Source organism: Alternaria arborescens (assembly GCF_004154835.1).
Source record: "Alternaria arborescens strain FERA 675 chromosome Unknown contig_11, whole genome shotgun sequence".
NCBI lineage: Eukaryota > Fungi > Ascomycota > Dothideomycetes > Pleosporales > Pleosporaceae > Alternaria > Alternaria arborescens.
This window is the reverse complement of record NW_021167866.1, coordinates 146,940-169,083: the sequence shown is the minus strand read 5'-3', so window position 1 is coordinate 169,083 and position 22,144 is coordinate 146,940. Positions and strand designations below refer to the sequence as shown.

At 50.6% G+C, this 22,144-nt stretch overlaps 10 protein-coding genes across 10 annotated transcripts; 7 read left to right on the top strand and 3 right to left on the bottom strand.

Moving 5' to 3' along the window:
* Positions 1-300: 300 nt before the first annotated feature.
* Positions 301-1,279, top strand: AA0111_g5491 (hypothetical protein; the record flags this gene model as incomplete). Its single annotated transcript, XM_028651609.1, has 2 exons — positions 301-331; positions 378-1,279. The coding sequence occupies 2 exons, from the start codon at positions 301-303 to the stop codon at positions 1,277-1,279; spliced, it is 933 nt and encodes a 310-aa protein (XP_028506963.1).
* A 503-nt stretch (positions 1,280-1,782) lies between these two features.
* AA0111_g5490 (hypothetical protein) lies at positions 1,783-3,489 on the top strand (the record flags this gene model as incomplete). The annotated part of the gene is made up of 1 exon (XM_028651608.1): positions 1,783-3,489. The coding sequence occupies one exon, from the start codon at positions 1,783-1,785 to the stop codon at positions 3,487-3,489; it is 1,707 nt and encodes a 568-aa protein (XP_028506962.1).
* Positions 3,490-3,828: 339 nt separating this feature from the next.
* AA0111_g5489 (hypothetical protein) lies at positions 3,829-5,257 on the top strand (the record flags this gene model as incomplete). The annotated part of the gene is made up of 3 exons (XM_028651606.1): positions 3,829-4,007; positions 4,063-4,800; positions 4,855-5,257. 3 exons carry the CDS (start codon positions 3,829-3,831, stop codon positions 5,255-5,257), a joined length of 1,320 nt encoding a protein of 439 aa, XP_028506783.1.
* Positions 5,258-5,629: 372 nt separating this feature from the next.
* Positions 5,630-7,308, top strand: AA0111_g5488 (hypothetical protein; the record flags this gene model as incomplete). The annotated part of the gene is made up of 3 exons (XM_028651605.1): positions 5,630-6,014; positions 6,065-6,297; positions 6,349-7,308. 3 exons carry the CDS (start codon positions 5,630-5,632, stop codon positions 7,306-7,308), a joined length of 1,578 nt encoding a protein of 525 aa, XP_028506784.1.
* Positions 7,309-7,389: 81 nt separating this feature from the next.
* On the bottom strand, positions 7,390-8,435 carry AA0111_g5487 (hypothetical protein; the record flags this gene model as incomplete). The annotated part of the gene is made up of 2 exons (XM_028651604.1): positions 7,390-7,721; positions 7,829-8,435. The coding sequence occupies 2 exons, from the start codon at positions 8,433-8,435 to the stop codon at positions 7,390-7,392; spliced, it is 939 nt and encodes a 312-aa protein (XP_028506791.1).
* A 696-nt stretch (positions 8,436-9,131) lies between these two features.
* Positions 9,132-10,298, top strand: AA0111_g5486 (hypothetical protein; the record flags this gene model as incomplete). Its single annotated transcript, XM_028651603.1, has 5 exons — positions 9,132-9,217; positions 9,264-9,342; positions 9,391-9,426; positions 9,488-9,711; positions 9,776-10,298. 5 exons carry the CDS (start codon positions 9,132-9,134, stop codon positions 10,296-10,298), a joined length of 948 nt encoding a protein of 315 aa, XP_028506792.1.
* A 930-nt stretch (positions 10,299-11,228) lies between these two features.
* AA0111_g5485 (hypothetical protein) lies at positions 11,229-12,515 on the top strand (the record flags this gene model as incomplete). Its single annotated transcript, XM_028651602.1, has 3 exons — positions 11,229-11,713; positions 11,765-12,378; positions 12,430-12,515. 3 exons carry the CDS (start codon positions 11,229-11,231, stop codon positions 12,513-12,515), a joined length of 1,185 nt encoding a protein of 394 aa, XP_028506789.1.
* A 55-nt stretch (positions 12,516-12,570) lies between these two features.
* On the top strand, positions 12,571-14,543 carry AA0111_g5484 (hypothetical protein; the record flags this gene model as incomplete). The annotated part of the gene is made up of 3 exons (XM_028651601.1): positions 12,571-12,711; positions 12,759-13,213; positions 13,280-14,543. The coding sequence occupies 3 exons, from the start codon at positions 12,571-12,573 to the stop codon at positions 14,541-14,543; spliced, it is 1,860 nt and encodes a 619-aa protein (XP_028506790.1).
* Positions 14,544-14,643: 100 nt separating this feature from the next.
* AA0111_g5483 (hypothetical protein) lies at positions 14,644-16,389 on the bottom strand (the record flags this gene model as incomplete). Its single annotated transcript, XM_028651600.1, has 4 exons — positions 14,644-14,727; positions 14,783-15,650; positions 15,699-16,126; positions 16,177-16,389. The coding sequence occupies 4 exons, from the start codon at positions 16,387-16,389 to the stop codon at positions 14,644-14,646; spliced, it is 1,593 nt and encodes a 530-aa protein (XP_028506787.1).
* Positions 16,390-18,974: 2,585 nt separating this feature from the next.
* AA0111_g5482 (Alpha-L-arabinofuranosidase A) lies at positions 18,975-21,178 on the bottom strand (the record flags this gene model as incomplete). Its single annotated transcript, XM_028651599.1, has 4 exons — positions 18,975-20,088; positions 20,153-20,943; positions 20,994-21,049; positions 21,100-21,178. 4 exons carry the CDS (start codon positions 21,176-21,178, stop codon positions 18,975-18,977), a joined length of 2,040 nt encoding a protein of 679 aa, XP_028506788.1.
* Positions 21,179-22,144: the final 966 nt, after the last annotated feature.

The following is a 22,144-nucleotide window of genomic DNA, read 5'->3' as shown; positions in this document are numbered from 1 at the left end:
GCTAGAGCCCCCGAGATTCGGGGCTTGTCGGAATTGTCTTCCGATCGGAACTAGGCGAGGCTGTTGCGCATCATCGACCTCGGAGGGCAGCTGCGTCAAGCTGCAAGACGAATACCACCGGCTGTATATTGACGATTCGGCCCTACAGCGCGTCCGTCGTCCCTCATTACTGGAGTTTCCCCTCGCTGTGTCCGCTTCTCGTACTGTGAAACATACTCAGCAATGCTGCGCACACTGCGACTTGCACGCCTTTCATCAGCACCGCGACCAGTCCGAAGCTTCTCAACCCACAGTGCAGCCATGGCGCCGTTACGCATCGGATTCGTACCGGGTAAGCGCGTCATCACTCACTCTACACATCCGGCTAACGGCAACAGAACACTTCTCCACCCCACTCGAGTTCGCGAAGAAACACTATGGCCTCGATGCGAAGCTCATCCCTTACCCCAGCGGTACAGGCCACATGGTCACCGCTCTGCAGTCCAACGAGATCGACATTGGTGTTGGCCTTACCGAAGGCTGGATAGCGGCACTGGGAAAAGCACAGGCAGCTAAGGAGGACGCTGGCTTCAGCGTAGTGGGTACCTATGTTGAGACTCCACTGTGCTGGGCCATATCGACAGGTGCCCGTAGAAACGAGCTCAACGGGATCCAGGACCTGAAGGGCAAGAAGGTCGGCGTGTCAAGAATTGGAAGCGGAAGCTACGTCATGAGCTTCGTGCTGGCTGACCAGCAAGGGTGGCTGGACACGACGTCGGACAGCCCGCCATTCCCAGTCGAGCCATTGAACACGTTCGCAAACCTCCGCGATGGAGTCAATGACGGCACAGCAGACTTCTTCATGTGGGAGCACTTTACATCGAAGCGCTACTACGATAACGGCGAGATCAAGCGCATTGGTGAGATCTACACGCCGTGGTCTTCCTGGAAGATCGTCGCTGCAAACCATCTATTGAACCCAAAGAACTGGAGTTCGTCGCCCAACGCAAGCAAACCAGTGCTTACTGGGGAGCTCGACGACGTCATGGACAAGGTCAACAAGGGCGTTAGACACTTTGAAGAGAATCAGGAAGAGGCTGTGCAGTACATCAGCACCAAGCTCGATTACTCAGAAGAGGACGCGAGAGAATGGCTGAAGACTGTTCGCTTTGCCAAAGATGTCAAGGGCGTAGACAAGGAGGTGGTCAACAAGACCGTTGGTATCCTGCAGAAGGCTGGCGTGTTGGGCGGACAGGTTGACCAGAAGACCATGATCGGACTCGAGCGACGTCTGGCATGAACCTAATCTGCTTAGACCGCTGATTGTCATACCACGCAATCCGCAGACGGTTTGCAGCCCGTGCCCAATAGCTTCAGCCCCATCAAGCACTCCGTGTGATGGGATCGCCAGCGCATGTTCAGAACCATGTCATAGCTCGGAGATTAAAGCAATGTGCTTTTTGCTTGTCTTTTGTTGCATATCAATCACAGCAGCACCCGTCTGCAACTACGATCAACCAAGATGCCTTCACCTGTACTATCACGTCAAAGTGTGACTGCACAGCACAAAGCGATGCATTCGCCTGCGCTACCTCGTCAAGGTGTAACTACACAGAACCGCGAAGTATTTATACTAGCTGGAAGATTCTCTTGGAACCCTCTTGGAGATTCTCGCACTTCAACCAACTACAACTCAACTGTCGACGTACCTTTACAGCACACCTTGAAGGCCTTTGCGACAGAAAAGGACCAGAAACGGAAATCACCTACTTTCGTAAACTTCTCTAGGCCTCTTTCTCCAAAATGCCAGTCGACACCACGAAAGAGCTAGAGCTATCTCACCTCGACCAACAACCTCACATACGCGTATACGGACGCTATTACATCATCTTTCCGTTCCCAGACATCACTTACGCGCACGCAGCCAAAGAAGCGCTACACACGGGCTTCAAGGAAGTCTTGCGACGATTTCCCTATCTTGCCGGCACGGTAGACATTCCCGACCCCTCTACGGAACTTCTTCGAGTACGCTACCCCGACCCCATCGATCTCGAAGCGGAAGCCCGTCGCGTCTTCACGGTTAGCTACGATGACGCACAACACGACTACGATGCTCTTGCCGAAGACGCGTTCACACCCGGCGAGTTACCCGCTACCATGTTTTGCCCAAACGAGTTGAAACACCACGCTGGATTAGGCAACGACCCATACGCCGAGAGGATGACTTCATTGCAAAAAGGTCCAGTTCCAGTTTTCGCGACCCAGGCTACATTCATTCCTGGAGGCTTGGTGCTGAGCGCCTGGTTCTATCACGCTGTTCTTGACGGGACGGGAAACGCAAGGATCCAGAAAATATGGAGTGACGCAGTACGAGCCTTGCATCCTCAAGCGAGCAAACCATTGCTTAGGGTTCCTAGATTTTACCGAGCACCCAGCTACAAAGATCAGCTCCAACCACTGCAGGCGATTATTAAACAGTGGAACGACATTCCAGACCCGTCATCAGCTCGAAGCGCACTCGCAACGCTGGTGCAAGAAGCCGGTGTAGCAGACAACTTTGCAGATAAGTCAGGGAACCCGCTACTTGCCAAGCGTTACGAGCTGCGCAAGGGACCGGATGAAGGACTACAAAAAGTCATCACGAACATGTTCCGCTTCTCATCGACAGCTCTTCAAAAGCTCCGCAGCCAGCTATCGACCAAGACCGGCAGAAAGATCTCTATCTTTACCGCACTGTCAGCGATTATCTGGGGAAATATTGTACATGCTCGATCGACATCGCTCGCTGCTTCAGGCAACAAGCAGTCAACACTCGCTGTCGTTGTAGATCTCAGGAAATATCTTCCACCTCCCTTTTCATCGCCAGATTACCTCGGAAACCTCGTACTGTCTGCTCTACCTACCCTCGATCTTGAGAATGGGGTACCTGACTGCGTAACGTCGCTGCGAGAGGAAGCCCCCCATGCTCCAGACAGCTTTTTTCCGGCAATGACTGTTCCCGCAGATCAGCAGAGCTTTTGCTTTGAGGACCTTGCAGTCAAGATCACAGATGCTCTGCATGCTGTTGATGCGGCGTGGGCGATTACGCAAATTAACAGCGTTCTTACTAACCCCACCGAAGCCCAGCAATCTCTTCTGAAATTCCCCAAAGGTCCGGATCTGTACATCACTAGCTGGCAGAGGATGGGCGCCGACCGTGAATGGTACATTCCTGGAACTAGTACGCCTAACGCAACTGCAATCCGGAGGGCGGCTTGGGTAAGCGAGGGTGGCATCGTGGTTCTGCCCAGGGAAGAAGACAAAGAAGGGCAAGAAGGAGAGCCGTATGAGGTTATGCTCAGCCTTACCCAAGCCGATATGGAAAGGTTTGAGCATGGTTTGCAGAGTGCCGGGTGGTTGGTAGATTCCCCCGTTGACAACATCGTCGACACTTTGAATCACCTCATACTTGGAGCTCATCAGGAACCTGAGGCGAAGCTATCTGTTGGACAGGCGAGGGCGTCGTTGTAGTCTGACTAGGGTGGGCGAGCATTCCATGATTCATGTCATGACTTAATTCTTGTATATATAGCTTGCACCTGGAGACTTACCTAGTACACTAATGATGGTACCTTAATTGGCGGATTTGTGAATAAAGATTAAATCTATGGTTTTACTTCTCATGTGCGAACGCTTTCACCGCTCGGACCCGTACCTGCATATTCATGACTAAAGATGACGATCGGCCGCGGCAACTACCCACTAGCGCCCATCAACCAGTGTCCCTGAGAAAAACAAGTCGCTGCCCCCAACAAACGGGTATTGCTACCCACAGACCCCGGAAATCCCCGCGCGGAAATCCTGAAAAAAATGGCCGAAGAAAGAGAGCCTTTGCTTTCTTATCATGAGGTGCAGCGGGAGAGAACGGAACAGCTACTCGCTCACGAAATCACAGCGAGCGCGCAGGCTAATGAGGACTACCCTATCGATCATGGAAAAGTAGCGTGGATGCAGGTTTTGGGTGGATTCATTCTGTTTGCGAATAGCTGGTGAGTTCCCTCGAAGTCTTCCATACGCCGTAACACAGACGCTAACGGGACGAAGGGGTTTGCCAAATACGTTTGGTGTCTTCCAAACTTATTACGTTGATTCTTTACTTCCAGGGCAAGATGCGGCGCGCATTGCATGGATCGGATCGATCCAGCTGTTCTTCACCACCATCGGTTGCTTGCCTGGAGGTGTACTGCTCGATCGAGGATACCTCAAAAGTGTTATCGCAGTCGGCACGGCGCTAGAAGTGCTTGGACTGATCCTGACTTCTTTCTTCAAGAGCTACTGGGCCATCTTCTTCGCCCAAGGAGTGCTTATGGGCATTGGAAGCGGGCTGATGGCGATAGTCCCCGTCGCTGTGCTAGCCATGTTCTTCGAGAAGAAACGTATGCTGGCTACTGGTCTTGCGTCGACTGGTGCCAGTGTGGCTGGTATCGTCTTTACAATTTCTTTACGCTCGCTTTTCCTCAGCGTGGGTTTTGCATGGGCCGTCCGCATCTTCGCGCTCATCATTCTCATCACGAATCTTGTCGCTTTTTTTGTGATGCGATTGCAACTCCAGTATGGATCCAAGGGCTCTAGCTTCGGCTTTCATCACTTCAAAGATGTGCCATACACGGTGTTCGTCATTGCATTTACGCTGTTTGTTGCATCATCCTTTGTACCATTCTTCTTCATCCAGGAGTATGCCATCAAATTGGGTGTGTCCAAGGACATGGCGTTCAACTTGCTTTCGATCATGAACGCTGCCAACATCTTTGGACGTTTTGTGCCCAACTTCATTGCTGACCGGTACGTTTCCATCACCTTATCCTCGTAGTAGCCGTCTGCTAATATTCTCAACAGGTACGGTGGTGTCAACACCCTACTTCCTCTTGCCATCGCATGCATCATCACCCTCTGCATGCTTCCTCTCGCCCATGAAATCAACGGTCTCATTGCCATCAGTATCGTATATGGCTTCCTTTCTGGCGGCGTCATCATCATTCCTGGACCTACCATTACTGATCTGTCGCCTAACAAGGCTGAAATTGGCGTTCGACTCGGTCTTGCGTACCTCGTCGCTGCTTTCGGTGGGTTGTTTGGTAATCCCGCTACTGGCGCTATCAAAGGAGAAGGCAACGGTGCAGTAGACAACTTCAAAGGAGTATGGTTCTGTGCGGCAGCCGTTATGGGTGCGGGTGTCGCGGCGCTTGTTGTCACTAGGTGGTTGAAGTTAGGTAGCGCGTGGGCTGTGGGAAGAGTGTGAGTAGCGATCAACCCCGCCAAGCTATAAGCAGCCTAGCAAAGGTTGAGCTTCAAGCTACCTGAACGGCAGGTGGTATGCGAACGTCAGCTCAATGTGGCTTATCTAATCACGACGAATCTTTCACATCAGGTCGTTTTTGCACGATGCAGCCAATGGGCTGTTTCCGCCGATCAAGTCCCAGTTGTGGCCGCACATTAGACGCTACTTTGAAGACTAGAACATCCGATAGCTGCAGTGTAACACAGAATACCGAATAGGAAATATTCCCAATATGACCCAGGAGTACAAGCGGATATAACATGACCCCTCCTCTGCGCACCCAACGTCGGTCTCTTTCCTAGTTTTAGCACATACTTCGCGGTAGTAGCCATAATGCTCCCACTTAATATCCTCTCCCTTTTGTACGCGCTTCCACTTACGCAAGCTGCTCTTTATCACCCTACGTCGGCTCTCTCCTTCATCGAACACGTCCTCGTCGACAACTGGGGAGCATACGCATCGAATTTCTCTTCCGCAATAACCCCTTGCACACGCTATGTCTCGCAGACTGGGACTATGGCGCTGACAAGCGGTCGCACGACGTCGGCACAATGGATGCGCGTCATGTTTCATGACTTTGTCACTGCGAATGTGAGCGCAGGCACGGGTGGTATCGATGCTAGCATCGGGTTCGAAACGGCAAGAGTGGAAAACAAAGGGAGTGCTTTCAACGACAGTTTTGCATTTTGGAGGCCATTCGTTCACGATGGAGTTTCTAGTAAGTTCGGAACCGATCGTGAGTAACTAATAGTGCTGATGTGTTGATAGTGGCGGATCTTATCGCGCTCGCCACCGTCATGTCTAATAACTTGTGTGGAGGTGCGCAGATGCCTTACCGCGCTGGACGCACCGATGCGACAGAGGCTGGACGTACTACTGGAGTACCCGCACCAGAGACTGATCTTGAAGAAACTTTGCTGTTCTTCGAGCGCGCTGGATTCGACAAGGTAGATGCTATCGGTCTTACAGCTTGTGGACACGCTTTAGGATCTGTTCACCATGTACGTATACACAAAGCGCTTGGACTAGCTTTCAATTGCTGACCCCTGTAGGGTGGTTTCCCTGAAGTCGTAGATGAGAGTTTCGTTACACCCGAGAACACGAATGGCGGTAGCAATTTCGACACTACACGTGGCGTGTTTGATCCCAATGTCCTCGGCGAATATCTAAATGGAACAGGGAATAAAGGAGGACCATTGGTCACCTCATACAACGACACTATGAACTCCGATCTGCGGTTGTACGAAAGCGACAAGAACGCCACCATGCATGCGCTGTTCGCCCAAGGCACGGGTTTTCTGGATACGTGTGTCGAACTTATGAGTCGAGCCATCAATACAGTACCTGCTGGTGTCCAGCTAGGTGAGCCAGTTACGGCAATCCTTGTCAAGCCAATCAATGTGACATACGACTTCAAAGAAGACGGAAAATTGATGCTCAGCGGAAAGATCAGAATTCTCACACCAGCGGGTGCTTCTCCGCCATCATCGTTGAATATCCGCATCAACCAACACGAGACAGAGATTGAGCCAGAAGCCGAGACTGGAAGCTCCGTGTTCGGTCGAAGCAACAGTATATACGGAACCACGTCGTACTTTCCGTTCTCGCTATCTGGACCTACCATTCGTGATGCAACATCGTTCTTGGTGTATGGACCGGGCATATCAGAATCGACTTTCCCGATCACTAGTCAAGCCTTTTTCATACCCAGTTTGACAGCGCTGGAAGGTTCGTCGATCAATGTCACGATTGCCATAACCGATTCGAAGTCTTGCAGTGACCTAGCAGTGCGTCTTGCAGCACCGTTTGTGCAACACGATACGCTAGCACCGAAGATGCATGAGACCAGTATAGCTGTTGGGAAGGCAACAGCAGTGTTAGACGACTATACGCTTTGCCATGGTCTCACTGTCTTGCAAGATGTTCCAACTGGTCTGGTTGGAGCTGAGGCTTTGATTGGAGGGGAAGTTCTTGGTACATTCATGGTCAATGGAGGAATGGCAGGGTGGTAGTATGATTAAAAGTATCAGATGATCTCCTTACAGATCAGTACCTATATGAAGAAATAGATTACATCAGTCATCGAACCAATCTTAGTGAGTTCTTCCCTTTCTCTTTCGATGCTTCTCGCAATCCGAGTCTTCTTCGTATTCAGGGTCAGAAGACCTGTAGCTCGTATCCCAGGCATCCGAATAGGAGTCTTCCTCATCCTCATCTGTGGCCTGATCGTCACTAAGAACTTTTACGGGCGTATCGAGTAGCTTAGGACTCTTTGGTGGGTTTTTGCAGCCAATACTGCCACAAAGGCAGTCGCCAACAAGCCACTCTGGACCATAGTCTATCGTTAGCTCTTGGTCGATGTCAATGTCGCGTGTTGTCACCACGTAGATTACGCGGCGTTCCATTCCAAACCGCATTGAAACTCCTGCAACCGCGCATTTGAGTTACACGAGTGATTGATAAATCTTGATATTGACCCGGTATGAAGAGCACTAAGTATAGCCGTGGGTTGTGATTTTTGTTTGATCTTACGTCGTCCAATCGAGATCGGTACACAGTAAGCATCCTCTCCATCTTCCTCGTTGGGTTTGACTGGTTTGATACGGCCTGTATACTCTCCTACGATGGTTGAGCCTTGAATCGCTTCGCGTGCAAAAATGCCGTAGCCGCGGGCACCGGCTCTCCGTAACAATAGACAGGCGAGCCAGTAATCTCTCCAAGACTTGCATCCACATGTGCAGAAGGCTTTTCCTACTTCTTTACATACGTAACATTTCATAACTGCGTACTCAGTCTCTTCGACATTCCCAATGAGATCTTCAATCACCTTTGGCGGCCAGACATTGCCTATGAAGTCTGTCGGCCTGGGTTGGCTTTGCCAGTCTTCGACACGAAAAACGTTTTCCCAAGCAACGGAGTAGTAGGTCTTGTTATCAGCTAGGTATGTAGGTACTCTGCAAATTGGTAGACCATCTTGGTCTTGAGCATAAAAGTATAACCGATCTCTCAGATACCGACTGTATAACTCCTTCAGATGTTCAATAATGTCGGCCTTGGTCAGTATTGTACCTTCGTCTTTCTTACGCTTGGCTTTGTCCTGGATCATCTCGAAGACATCGTGCTGTGTTAGTGGAGGCATTCTTACTTGGTCTTACAGAATGAGCGTGAGAAGTCTCATGGGATTATGTGTATAACTCTCTTCAGGATCAGGAACATTTCCTCAAATATACTTCAATCGAGACGATGCGTTTTGGGCCCCTACTCTTTCGAGTTTATTGTATAGCAACAACATGGTCTGATTTCCTAAAAGTTTTGGGAGCCTGTATCTCTTTCAGGATATCTCTACACAATGTCTACACAACATTGACACGCACGGTAGTCGCAATAGATCGTGAACCTGGTGTAGATTCGGGCCGTGCGTACGATCGTTGATATACTGTTGGCAATGCTTTTTGCGCGAGCTAAACCATCTAACGCTACAACCTGCAGAATTATCACCTTCAGATTCGTGCTTGTTTCGGTACTTACTCCAGTGCTCAACTTAGGCGAGCGGGGCTAGCGGCGAATAACTGCGGAGAAACATTGCAAGATATTAATGTGTGCTCCCCTCCGTGTCAAAATAGGTATAGCCGGACGACTGATGCGTCGAGCATACTCGGATGTACGCGCAAGCGTGACATGCAACCTAGTCTACCACCATCTGGAAACTGGGCTAGCTACAGGGTAGATCGCTGTGCTAGGTGCTCCCGTAGAACCTTGCTCGAGTAAGGCTATAAGAAGCCGCCATGGCACTGTAAAGTGAAGTCTGAGACGATCAAGATTCATCTCAGTCGACATGATGTTTGCCTCAATTGCCATCCTGCAGGTACTTTGCGCAGCGGTCGCATCTGCGCAGCTCACCTCAAAACTCACGGAAATCATGTAAGATGTCATCAGGAATAGGATGTCTTCGATACTAATAAATCAGTGACTTCGGCCCGAATCCGCGAAACGTTTCGATGTTCATCTACGTGCCGGCAAACCTTCCGCCCAATCCACCGATTTTGGTATCACCACATTTTTTCTATTCAGCGTCTAAAGGCTAAATCCAATAGGTATCCCCACATTGGTGTCACGGCACGGCACAGCAGGTACGTTGCGATCGTTCAAACGCGTCTTCGACATACACTGACTTGATATCTTACCTCTAAGGTCTTTGACTATAGACCTTGGGCTTCTCTCGGCGACGAGTACGGCTTCATCTCGATCTATCCTAACGCTTCAACATTGAACACGGACCAATGCTGGGATGTCAGTAGCCAGCAATCGCTCACTCACAATGGCGGAGGCGACGCGCTCGGCATCGTATCCATGGTGCGGTGGACCTTGGAAAAGTATCATGCAGACAAAGACCGCGTTTTTGTTACCGGCACGAGGTTTGTTGCGCCCGTACAAAATGTATGTGAGACATACACTGACTTCGCATCTTCACATCTGCAGTTCAGGCGCAATGATGACAAATGTGCTCATCGGAAGCTACCCAGATGTCTTTGCTGCAGGGAGCGCATGGGCGGGTGTACCATTCGGATGCTTTGCCGGCGACGGCTTCGATGTCTGGAGTGACGCGTGTGCCACTGGCCAGATCATTAAGACTGGGCCCCAATGGGCAGCTCTCGTGCGCAACGCATACCCTTCGTATCGCGGCTTCCGTCCTAAGTTCCAGACTCTTCATGGCACAGCAGACACGACGCTTTATCCACAAAACTTCCGCGAGCAGATCAAGCAATGGACGAGTGTATTCGATGTGAGCCAGAAACCGACCGAAATTACAGAGAACGTTCCTTTCCAAGGCTGGACAAGGTTTCGGTATGGCGACAAATTCGAGGCGTACGAAGCTGGTAGTGTTACACACGACATCCCGACAGATAGCGACACTGTGATGGATTTCTTCGATTTGAAGTGCAGCGGACCGAGCTGCTTCTCTAGGCCTAGGTCGGGCAACAGTACGAAGTACCATGGATAGGGTACTGTTTGTATTCATGGACGCTTTGTTAGCTACTGCTGTAAATTACGCAACGTATATGAAGGACGGCTTCTAGATAGGACTTGCGAGAGTACCGTGATGTGAATTGTATATAAGCAGTGATTGTGCTAAGGTACATTTGATGGTGGTGAGGACCTCATATATGGAGGCCGAACAAGAGACAAAGTTAGTCAAAATAGAAAAATCTCGGCGGCATGCTCGGTGATACTGTGAAGGCACCGTTGTTGAAGCATGAGTTGTCCGTGAAACAGCGCTTCTGGAATAAAATCAGCGCTAAGACGCGTGACGTCACCACCCACAAGCGCGATTCCGACCCAGCTGCAATGAACAGCTCTAGAACTGTGATGGAGAAATGTCCTCAAACTACAATCAACCGGGATAAGTATCAATTTTGTACAAACGATGCTCACTCAGGATACTGTCAGCACCGGACTCGCGCCGTAGCCTTCCATCGAGCATGATGCGGGGAAGACACGCTAGACACGCGGTGTCGTACGTCCACATGTTCGCAACCCACGTCGGGACAATGTCTTGCTCAGATGCAGCCTCCATGATCTCCGCTCGTTGCAGTACGTGTTGAACGCGGATGACTTTAACCCGAGCCCGTAGCTTCGACCGACATGCTGAGTTCCACTCTGGGCTTAGCGACCTCAGATGATCACTACGGCTTCCTTAGCATGCATTTCAAAGATGAGCAGGTCCATCCGCCACGGGGCCAAGGGTTGGCGACGCTCGTATAGCAAAGCTGGAAATCCGTATGCGGTTGTAGGCTTTCTCCGCAGGGAGCATTTCCAGTCCTGGGTACTTCCCCACCTAGTCTTCATTACACCGATGGTAACGTTATAATCTTCAGATCAGACCCCTTCGTAGGCCAGTTAGGTACTTGCCCCTAGTTCCTGTCTTCCAGAAATGCAGATGCTAAATCTCTTTGTGGCCGTTTGTGCCTTTTCGAAATTCACAGTGCATGCACTGCTTGAGGAAAAGTTCGTGGGCTTCGAGCCTGAAGGTCAAACCTTGGACATTGCTGGTGCCACACTCATAGCCGATGCGGATGACTTTTTAGGTATTCACATTGCGCTCAAAAGCTTAGTGGAAGACTTCGATCAGATTACTGGAACCCGACCCGCAATCAATAATGCCACCACCAACTCCACAGTACCAGCTTCAGCAACTGGAGTCATTGTCGGCTCTGTGGGGTCGAAGCTCATTCGCCAAATTTCTGCCGAAAAAGGTCTCGACATCTCAGACGTTGAGGGGAGATGGGAAGTGTTTAAAACTGCTGTCATCGCCAACCCAATAGCTGGAGTTGAACGAGCGTTGGTCATCGTAGGTAGTGATAAACGCGGTACTATCTTTGGTATACACACGCTCGCCGAACAGAGTGGTCAGTCTCCGTAGGTATGCACGTATTGTGTATCTAGACGTCAATTAACGAGCTGCATCAGATACCACTGGTGGGCGGATGTTCCCACGAAGAAACACGCCGCCATTTTCGCGTTGCCAAAAGCCACTGTTCATGGCCCACCATCAGTCAAATACAGAGGGCTCTTCATTAATGACGAAGCTCCAGCGCTGGTCACTTGGTGGGCTGCGCAACACAACTCCTCCTACCATCCTCTAGACACGGAGTTTTACTCACACGTTTTCGATCTACTTCTTCGACTAAAAGCCAACTACTTGTGGCCTGCCATGTGGGGATCATCAACACCAGCCCCAGGCCACATCTTCTTCACCGATGACCCAGGAAATCAGCAGCTTGCAGATGACTACGGTATCGTAGTCTCTACTAGCCATCACGAGCCAATGCAAAGAGCGACTAATGAGTGGAACGCGACTGAGACTGGGCCCTGGGATTGGAGACTGAACAAGGAAAACGTAACGCGCTTTATGGAAGAGGGGATCCGTAGGATGGGAAACAACGAGAGCTATGTGACACTGGGCATGAGAGGTCCAAGTGATTCTGCCATTGTTGGGGATGATGCTTTGGAGATTCTTCGAGAAGTGTTTGAAGTTGAGCGTCAGATTTTCAAAGAAGTTCTGGGTGACCAGAAAGTAAACCGTAAGTAAAGTTGTTGGGGAAACAGGTGTGTGACATGCTAATACGGTGTAGAGGCATGGACAATCTACAAGGAAGTCGCGACCTACTACGCCGCTGGACTAAGTCCGCCCGCTGACGCAAGTAACTTCTCGATATAGAATGCACCTAAGATTTATGCTGACTTCGTATCCCTATACCCAGGTCACCATCATCATGCCCGATGACAACCATGGCCAGATTCTGCGGCTACCCACTGGTAATGAGACTGCCAGAGAAGGCGGCGCTGGTATTTACTTCCACTTCGAGTACTTCGGCAGACCGCGGTCGTACAAGTGGTCGAACACCAACAGCTTGGTTAGTAAGTGCATCTTTTGAAGGAGATCTATGACTTACAAGCCTAGCCGAAAGTTTTGAAAGAACTTTTGCAAGCTTACTGGCGAGATGCGAACCGCGTCTGGGTTCTCAATATTGGCGATATCAAGCCTTTAGAGCAACCCTTTGGGTTCGCCATGGACTTGGCTTGGGACGTCTCGAAATTTGACTTTGATATGATACCAGAATATCTACGCCTCTACTCCGAGCGGGAATTCGGTAGCGAACATGCGGATGATGTTGCGGCTCTACTGATGGAATTCAACTACCTCATCGGGATGCGCCGCTTTGAGATGGTTCAGCCAGACACATACTCGGTATTAAACTACCATGAAGCGGAAAGGATATTAGCAAGATGGAACCTGCTCGCCAATCAAACCAAGACATTGTTTGAACAGATACCGGAGGATTACAAAGCCGCATACTATGAGTTAGTATTCTATCCCGTAGTATCGGGTGCTACATACTACGCAGTAAACATCGGGTAAGTTTTGGCTATACCATATGCATAGGAGACATACACTGACTTCGTACTTCTTCGTCTTCACAGCACAGGACTCAACTATCGACATGCCATGGAACGGAGGAACTCAGCAAATGCACTTGCCCACCAGGTTCTTGCTGACTTTGACTATGACTATGATCTGGTAGAGGATTTTGACGCCCTCCTCGACGGCAAATGGCGAAACATCATGTCTCAGGCCAAGCTCGAAACGTTCGATACCGGAAAGGCAAAGAACTGGATGAACCCATCTCGCGACATACTCTCAAATCTTTCCTTTGTTCAGTTGCGCCAAAACATGCAGTTCTCTGTCGGTAATCTTGGCATCTACGCTGAGGGCTCTAACAGCCCTCTCGACCAGGGTCGATGGGCTGAGTCTATCGATCCTTCGATGCCCTTCACCAAATCTCCAGCCCAGGTCCCAGAAATGAGTCCTTATGGACCTCCCAGGCGGACTATAGATCTATTCATGCGAGGTGACTACCGCGTCCCAATCGACTGGCAGCTTGGCGATATTCCAGTGGATTGGCTGTCAATTGCACCAAGTTCGGGCCGACTTAACGTGACGGCCGAAGAGCAACGCCTCGAAGTCACCATTGACTGGACACAGGTGCCGGAGGGATACAACGATACAGTGGAAGTTGGCATAACGTCAACACCGTCATTTTATCCATACTACGACATCATACGTATCCCGGTACAAAATCGGAAAGTACCCACTAATTTCCGCGGCTTCCCAGAGACAGCTGGTTACATATCGATTGAAAGCCCACACTTCCAGCAATCTTCCTCCTCCCCGAATAACAGAACGGCGAGTGAAACAGTAGCATTTGTCCACGTTCCATACCTTGGCACGCGCACTGAATCCGGCTCCGTGGCTCTGCGGCCTTTCCACGCTGCTCGGGCTTCTCTTCTCGACTCGAAATCCGCATATGTTGAATATGATATCTACCTCTTCAAGGACACTCCTGCTATCAACGCCACTATCTACATCAACGCTGGCTTAGATACAGATCCCAACCTTCTCATGGAGTTTTCACTTTCTCTTGATGACGCTCCTCAAAACTTCACACGTGTGTTAGGTGACCCGAAGGACGCGGGCGATGTGCCACCCGAATGGACGGACAACGTAATGAATCAGGTGTGGACAAAGAAAGTTAGTCTTGGTGAAGCAAAGGAAGGGGCTCACACGCTTCGTTGGAGCGTTAACAGTCCTGAGGTCTACTTGGAGAAGCTTGTTCTGGATACCAGAGGCGGGGTCAAGAACAGCTATTTAGGTCCACCTGAGTCAAATCTGGCTAGATTTGATTGAGCAGGTTACAGGATTGCTCGCACCTGGAGTTGCAGTGCAACTCAAACACTGATGGGTGTCTATCGTAGGAAGGCGTTCGGACAGATTACCCCAGAATACGTTAACTCATGGTTGCTTTCGATCCTTCGAAACGTTCCATGCGCTCAGCACCTTTCGTGCGAAGTTTGACGCCATAGATGTATAGCTGCATGATGAGGTCAGTTGATTTCCAATTAAAAAGAACAGATGTTTGCAAATACCAGTAGTACCAGCGGCAATCCCACGCCTAGGACTAGAAATCCCAGCAACCCCACACCCCAGTCTAGGCCAAGTTTGGCGAAGAGTTTCTCTCCGAATAACGGAAATGCACCAGCGAACATGCAGCGAAGGAACGAAATGGCAGCGACGGCAGAAGCGGGAAACTTGAAGGCATCGATGGCGTACAGTTGTAGGGCGAGTTGGATGTTCATGCCTCCGGCCATCATAAGCATGATAGCCACAAGTGGAATCATGAAGTGGGTTCGTGTGGCGGTAAACCCATACATGAACAGCCCACCGACCAATAATGTTCCTCCAACAAGGCAGCTGATGAGTCTCGACTCAGGTCTGTACTTCATTTGTCCAGATGCGGTGTCTCGCTTGAAGATAGCTTCCATAGCACGGATAGTGGCGAATGTACCAAGAAGCATACCGATACCAGCAGCGAGGAAGTCTGTACCAACGATTCCGACAGAGTGTCCGTATCCGGAACCAAACACATCTGCGTACGTAACGATAATGAGGTATACAACGCCAAAAATCACGGAGTAGAATAGCGATGCAAGCAGTAGCGCAGGATCAAGCACAAGGTATGCCAAAGGTCTAATGAACGCATTGGCAAGCGCTGTGGGGTCAGTCGGACGGTGCTGAAGATCCAGTACGGTATATAGTTCGGCGCTAGGATTGGTACTGCGTTCTCTTCGCAGTTTCTTCTGCAGAATTCTTGGTCCAAAGGACTCTGGGAGGAGAAAAAGCCCAGCCATTGAGAGTAAGGCGCTGGCGATTGCAGGTATCCAAAGAGTCCAGCGCCATGAGACTCGCTCCGACATCCAGCCGCCACATACAGGACCCAAGACGGGGCCTAGAACACTGTTCCTGGTAAGCAAGACTGCTGAAAATGTACAAGCATAAACTTACGGGCCGAGCATCACGAGTCCAGATGCTTTCGGACGGGCAGCAAGATCCCAGAGATCCGTAACGACTCCACCAACAACAGCAATGGCCGCACTGCCTCCGAATCCAGCGAATAAACGGCACACCGAGAATTGTGCAGCGGTTCTTGAGAAGCCTCCTCCGAGGGAGAATGCAACGAAGATAATGTTGCCTAAGTGTATGATAACCGCTCTACCATACTTCTCACTAAGTGGAGCGATGAAGAGCGGGCCAAGAGCCAATGCAAAGAGAAAGATGGAGACTTGTAGGGCGCCGACAGTACTGTCCGTGATACTCAGGTCTTTCATAACCAGATGAATGGATGGTGCGAATATGGTGCTTGCGAATGGGGAGAGGAAACAGCAGCCTCCGACAATAGCGGTTGCCCGAATTTTCTTAGCGGTCGGCCATGACTGGGACATAATGTCAGCTCTAGGACCGGCGTAAGTGTAATTCTACTTACACGAGGATGTTCTTGTACATCTTCATTCAGGGATACAAAGTTGGGATCAAGATGCTTGAGCTCGTGGCCACCGATGAATATTTTGTCCGGCTGAGAGGCTTGATTCGCAAGTAGCTCTTGGTAAGCTCGGGTAATAGCCTGTCTTGAATACGATCCAGAAGGCTCTATATCGATGGAGTTGTTCATTTTTGTGTCATTTTGAGAGACGGACATGTTGACGAAAATGGAATGGATGCCAAAAAGCGACAAAGGAAGAGATGATGAGTAGGTTGAAAGAAGACACTTACGAGTAGCTGACGGTCTTATACGTTTACCATGTTATCGTTTTCTCTATGTTTTCTTTCATATAGCCGACAGTCGCCTATCGGCAAATTAAAAAACCAGATCTCCAGTATGAACAGAACATGTCCAGCCGCTGCTGTGCCTTGCAGTGCAGTACGCCTTTGTGTCAGGCACGCCCACAACTAGGAGGCTGGCGCCCCATGCGGACTATCTAGTCTCAGATAGTGTTAGTATGCGGACCCATAGTGGAGCTAAAACCGACATCGCCGGCGTCACCCGCATCCTCTCCTCTCCACTTTCAAACCATAAAGATGTTGCGGCCGCATTTCTTTGCTTAGAACCGACAAAGACCACTGTGATGCGTGCTCGGGATGTGCAGACCTGTACCCGCTGCCGTTCAGCCAAACGACAATGCGACAAACTTCGACCTTGCTCGCGCTGCCACAAAGCCAAGGCCGAATGCATCTACGAAGGACAGACCTCAGAAACGTCACCACTTGAGTCTTCCAGCCGCTCGGAAGGAGTTTCCGATACCGCATCCAAAGCTTCTTCACCCCACTCGGTTATTAAAAGACGCTCCCGAGCCTGTTTTTCCTGCACAAGATGCCATCGGCTCAAGATCAAGTGCGATCGGAGAGCTCCGTGTAGCAGATGCACACGATCTGGATACGAAACGACATGCATATATACGCATAGATTAAACAGGTCCGAGAATTCGACGTTGCCGTCATCTATCTTCGCAATTGAGGACCCCGAGTTTGTTGTCGCTACCTGGTTTCTACGAAGGCGAGGTTCGGGTCGTTTTAGAGCCCTCTTAGATCGGGTGCGTCTCCCCTATGTTGTCTGCCACAATGCTGCCAAGGCTGCTGCTGAGCCTGTCACTATCTGAACCACCCGCATAAACCTTTTTGGAGCATGGCACTGAGAGTATATGCAAGCCGGAGGAGGGCTCGTAATGCATATGTGCTGACGGTCTTTAGTTGGAGGCACTACCTGGGCTGCAGGCGCCGCCTTTCGTCATGGCTATGCGGGAGCACATTGCGGGAGATTGTTCAAGCGACTTTGCGTTGGCTGGTAGCTTTCCGTTAGGTAGTCCGGAGTCTCAGTCGTACGCTTCACTCGACAGAGTACAAAAGCTTTTACAAAGCTCAGCATCAAATGCTACTCTCTACGTCGAGGCATACTTCCGGGTGTACAATCCCTGTTTACCAATCCTAGACCCATCTTCATTCATATCGAAAATGGAGAGTGGCCACGATACCCAAGTAGATCCTAGCTGGCTTGCACAGTACTTCGTAGTACTGGGCCTCGGATCCTATGCTTTGGCTCGCGATGAAGTAGCTTCCTCGGAATACTTTTACGCCAGCGAGGCTTGTTTGGCGAAAACATCATACATGTTTCGTCCGACCGTCATGCACATTTCCACTCTATGTTTGATGGTTTTAGCGAAGTCGGTAGCTTATGCAACGTGCTGGGCTCTAGATACCAGTTGGAACGTTATGGGTCTCGTCGTCCGCTTGTCCATGACGATGGTACTACACAAAGACTGGATGCCAGGATACCTGGAGCCGGTGATCGCCCACGAAAGAAAACTCCGGCGACACTTGTGGGTAGTGGTTGTATATCTGGATATACAGATGTCCCTAATCACTGGCCAGCAATCGCTATTGCCGCAAGATGCTCTTCTGATCAGTACAGAATCATGCGACCCATCCATGTTGGAAGATTGCTTCGACTCCGTTGTACCTCAATCGTTTTCAATCATCTGCCACTTTCTGGCTCGAATCAACTCACAGATCGACCAGATTACTTACGAAGAGGCAATTCAATACGACCTTGAGTTACGACAGCTGATGCGCCAAACTTCAGATTTGCCTGGCAACGAACACCTGCGTTTAACGCTCGATGTCTTCTTCCGTCGCGCACTGTCGGTCCTCCACGGACACTACGCGCTAGCTCATAACGCTGCTGTCATATATCCTGTCTCGTATTGGTCGTCTCTCGACTGCAACCTTGCAATGATGAAGCATCACCAAAGTCTGTCGTCATCGTCATCAGAGCAAGGCTCAGATTTAGGATTGGTCGCACAACCCTATATGTTGGACTTTTTTGCGGCTGCACTAACGACTTGTGTACACCTGCTCTCCATGTCTCCACCAACCGACATCCTGCTGCCGGATCGCCCAACTATATCTCGCAGTTTGGAGAATTGCGTGAAGCTCATCGAAAGAGAAGAGAGCAAATCACTATGCTTTCGCACAGGATACCATCTGCTCAGTGCTGTGTTTGACTTGACGTGCAAACACAGTTCAACTGGCCAGTCTATAGCTATGTAGAATAGTTCATGATCAATCTGCGGCGCCAGGATAATACCTAAGGAAAGTTTGATTTTAACTCAACTTCCATATTGACAGCTTCACTCTGGGCAAAGTACTTCACGTGTGGATTCTATGATCATATCATTAGAAGCTGCTTCATTCATAAAATCGTAGTATGACTAATTTCTGAATAGACCTCTACAACCGTCTTCGGTAGTGCCCAGTGCTGTTTCCACCAGAAACCTCGGTGTCCAACACTGCGACACTGAGTTCGGGCAGAGTGAAGCGGAATGCACCATCACTTCCAGCAGTGATCATCATGTTGGTAGTGTTTACGATGTTGACTCCGGTGAAGGGGTCGTTGTACATGTATGGGTCGCCGACAGAGTTGGTGAGGTAGGTGAGGTTGGCCATAGTTCCCGGAGCAACGCCCTGGAACTGGACACTTACAGGTACGTCCGCGTGGTTGGTGGTGTTGTAGACTGCGCCCTTCCATACCATAGCACCGTCGCGCTTCTCGTCGTATCCAGCACCCCAGTAGAGCGGCCCATAAGAAGAGTTCGAGTGCGTGGGGAGTGTGTGGGAGATCGGGTGGTGGGCGAAGAGACTCCAGCAGTACCAGGTAACGGCTTTTGTGGTGCGCTTCGGGTCAGCATCAAACTGAATGAGTGTGATGGGCCACTGGAAGCGGTTGTTGTTCTTCAGAACGGGTGCGTAGAAGGTACCAGGGATGCGATCAGAGTTGCGCTCGTAACCGATCAGGGATACGGCTTCACCGACAGCACCTTGCCACCATGGGTAAGGGTACAGGTCGCCTTCCCAGCGGATACCGCCGTTGACGTGAGTGGCTGCAACTTCGCCGACAATGTGGCCGGCGTCGTTGTCGAAGCGGTTGAACTCGTAGACAAGCTCATCAGGCTCACGGTATGGGTGGTAGTCACCAATTGCATCAAGAGGCAACACCTGTCCATTGACGTTGTTGGGGCCGTGGATGGGCGGCTCGCCAGCAGGATCGCTGGAGGCGGCTGAAGAGATGACCTGGATATCAGGGTAGGCCTTGCTGATAGCATTGTAGAAGAGCGGGAAGCGGTATGCCCGGTAAGATTCCCAGCCACCGGGATATCCAGCAAGCCAATCCTCGTTACCGACTTCGACATAGTTTAGCTCAAAAGGCTCGGGATGTCCAAGTTCAGCACGGCGAGCACCCCAAGTGGAGTTGACGGGACCGCGAACAAACTCAATCTCGTTTAGAGCATCCTCAATGAAGGGTTGAAGGTCCTCTTGGGGAGTGATACCACCGTCCAGATCAAGACTATAGAGTTGAAGGTACGAAGTCAGTGTATGTCTCATATGCGTTACGTGCAGCCAGAACTTACCCAGCCCAGACGCCGAGCACGATCTCGAGACCCATGTCCTCAGCCCACTCAAGGTATTCCATAAGACCAAGGCCGTGAGTCTGCTGGTATCCCCATACACCCTGAAAACCAGGACGATATCTCAGAGGACCAAGAGAATCCTTCCAGTCCCAGTACGAGTCGTTGCGGAGACCCTCAAGCATGTTACCGCCAGGGAAGCGGAGGAAGGTGGGGTTCATGTCCGCAAGAGCCTCAGCAATGTCGACACGGAGACCATTCTTGCGGTTCTTGTAAGTAGGTGGGAAGAGGGAGATAAGGTTGAAGTCGAGTGCGCTGGCTGCAGCACCGTCAAAGGTGATAGAAAAGGTGTTGTTAGAGTTGGGCGCATCCTTTTCGGGAACGAGCTCGAAAGTATGCTCGGTCCAGTCATCTGCAACGGACTTGGAGGGCACTTCAACAGATCCAAACACATCGCTTGTCAAGTTTGATTCGAGCGATGCGGTGAAGACGCCATCGTATGCGCCCTTGACCCAGAAAGATCCGGTGTAGGTCTGCACACGAACGTCCATACCCCAGTAACCCTCATTCTTGAAACCAATCTTGCTGGTGTTGGAGGTGCCATTGCCTGCAGAAACACGCATGGATGCTGGCAGTTGCTTGGAGAGTGGTTCATCCAACATCTGAATACTGAGCGCAGCATCGTTGACCGAGAAATAGTGGTCAGTCGAGACGCTGTAGTTTTGGCTGTACTGGAAAGCACGGTTTTGGATCAGCTCGGCGTAGATTCCACCATCGCCGGAGTTGTTGATATCCTAAGCAACAGTGAGTACACAATATGTAGTTGCAAATCATGATGAAATACCTCGTGGAGGAAACCATAACCATAGGAGTGCCCGAATTTGCCAGTCAAGTTGCCACCTAATTTTGGATCAGTACATGTCTTACATACAGTTCACACAGAGACATACCTGACGACTGAACGATGATATCAGCAGCAAGCGCAGAAGTAGCGCAGGCTGCAGCTGCAATTCCCTTGAGAAACACCATCTTTGCGATCAAAAGACAATGAATTGCTGGTCATCTCAAAAACGACCTTTCTGCCATCCTTATACTTTCACCCGTCACCCGGTTCACTAACCGTTCCCCAGAATCACGGGCGTACCAGCCACGCCAGATCTTGGCGACAGGGAGAATCGTGTAATATCCACACCTGGTTCCGGTACAGTCGTCATGACATTTCCCGGTTCAATGGCGGGTAGACAAGAGAGCTTGAGGTGCGCCACCCGTCATTGGAGGATTTTGGCGTTAACGAGCGGAAGAATTGGAAGAAGTCGAGGGTTAGTTCCTGACGATCCATGCATCCATGTCGGCGGATGCAGCGACCCCTCTCGAGTGACGTGATGCGAGGTCCGACTTCTTGGCTCATGGAACGCCGGACGATGTGCAGTACTTTAACCCACGGGTGTGCGAAACTTGTTGCTGATATTCAGTCGCAACACCTAAGATACTTGGGTAGCATTGGCCCCATCTTCGACTACCGTCCGTCTTGTGGAGTTTGACTGGTGCCATAAAATGTCTCCACTTACCGAGGCAGCGGAAAGAACCTGGGGGACGCTGGGGTCTCCGCTTCATCGCGGCTCGGTGCTTTCGCCGTCAAATGTCGCATCGGCCTCATACGCGGCTAAACTGCTACTCCAGTACTAGCGCCTGCCAGCCTCCGAGCGGTAAGATATGGGAGGATTTGGCGCCCAGAAAACGCGTGTTTGTGTTCGCCCTCGAAAGATGCTCACGACAGCCAACGCGCGGAGCTTGATGTTAGCTTCCAAGGCAAGACGGTTAACTAATCTGATGTGGGGCAAGTTAGTGCTTCAGTGGCTCGGGTGATTAATTTCCGCTCCGGAAGAGTCGCTTTGTGAGGAAGTGTTCCATTACTGCCAGACCAACATTGACGGCAGCCTCTGTGCCTCACGGTCACGAAATAGTCCCGCGAAACACAAAAGATTTGGTCGACTT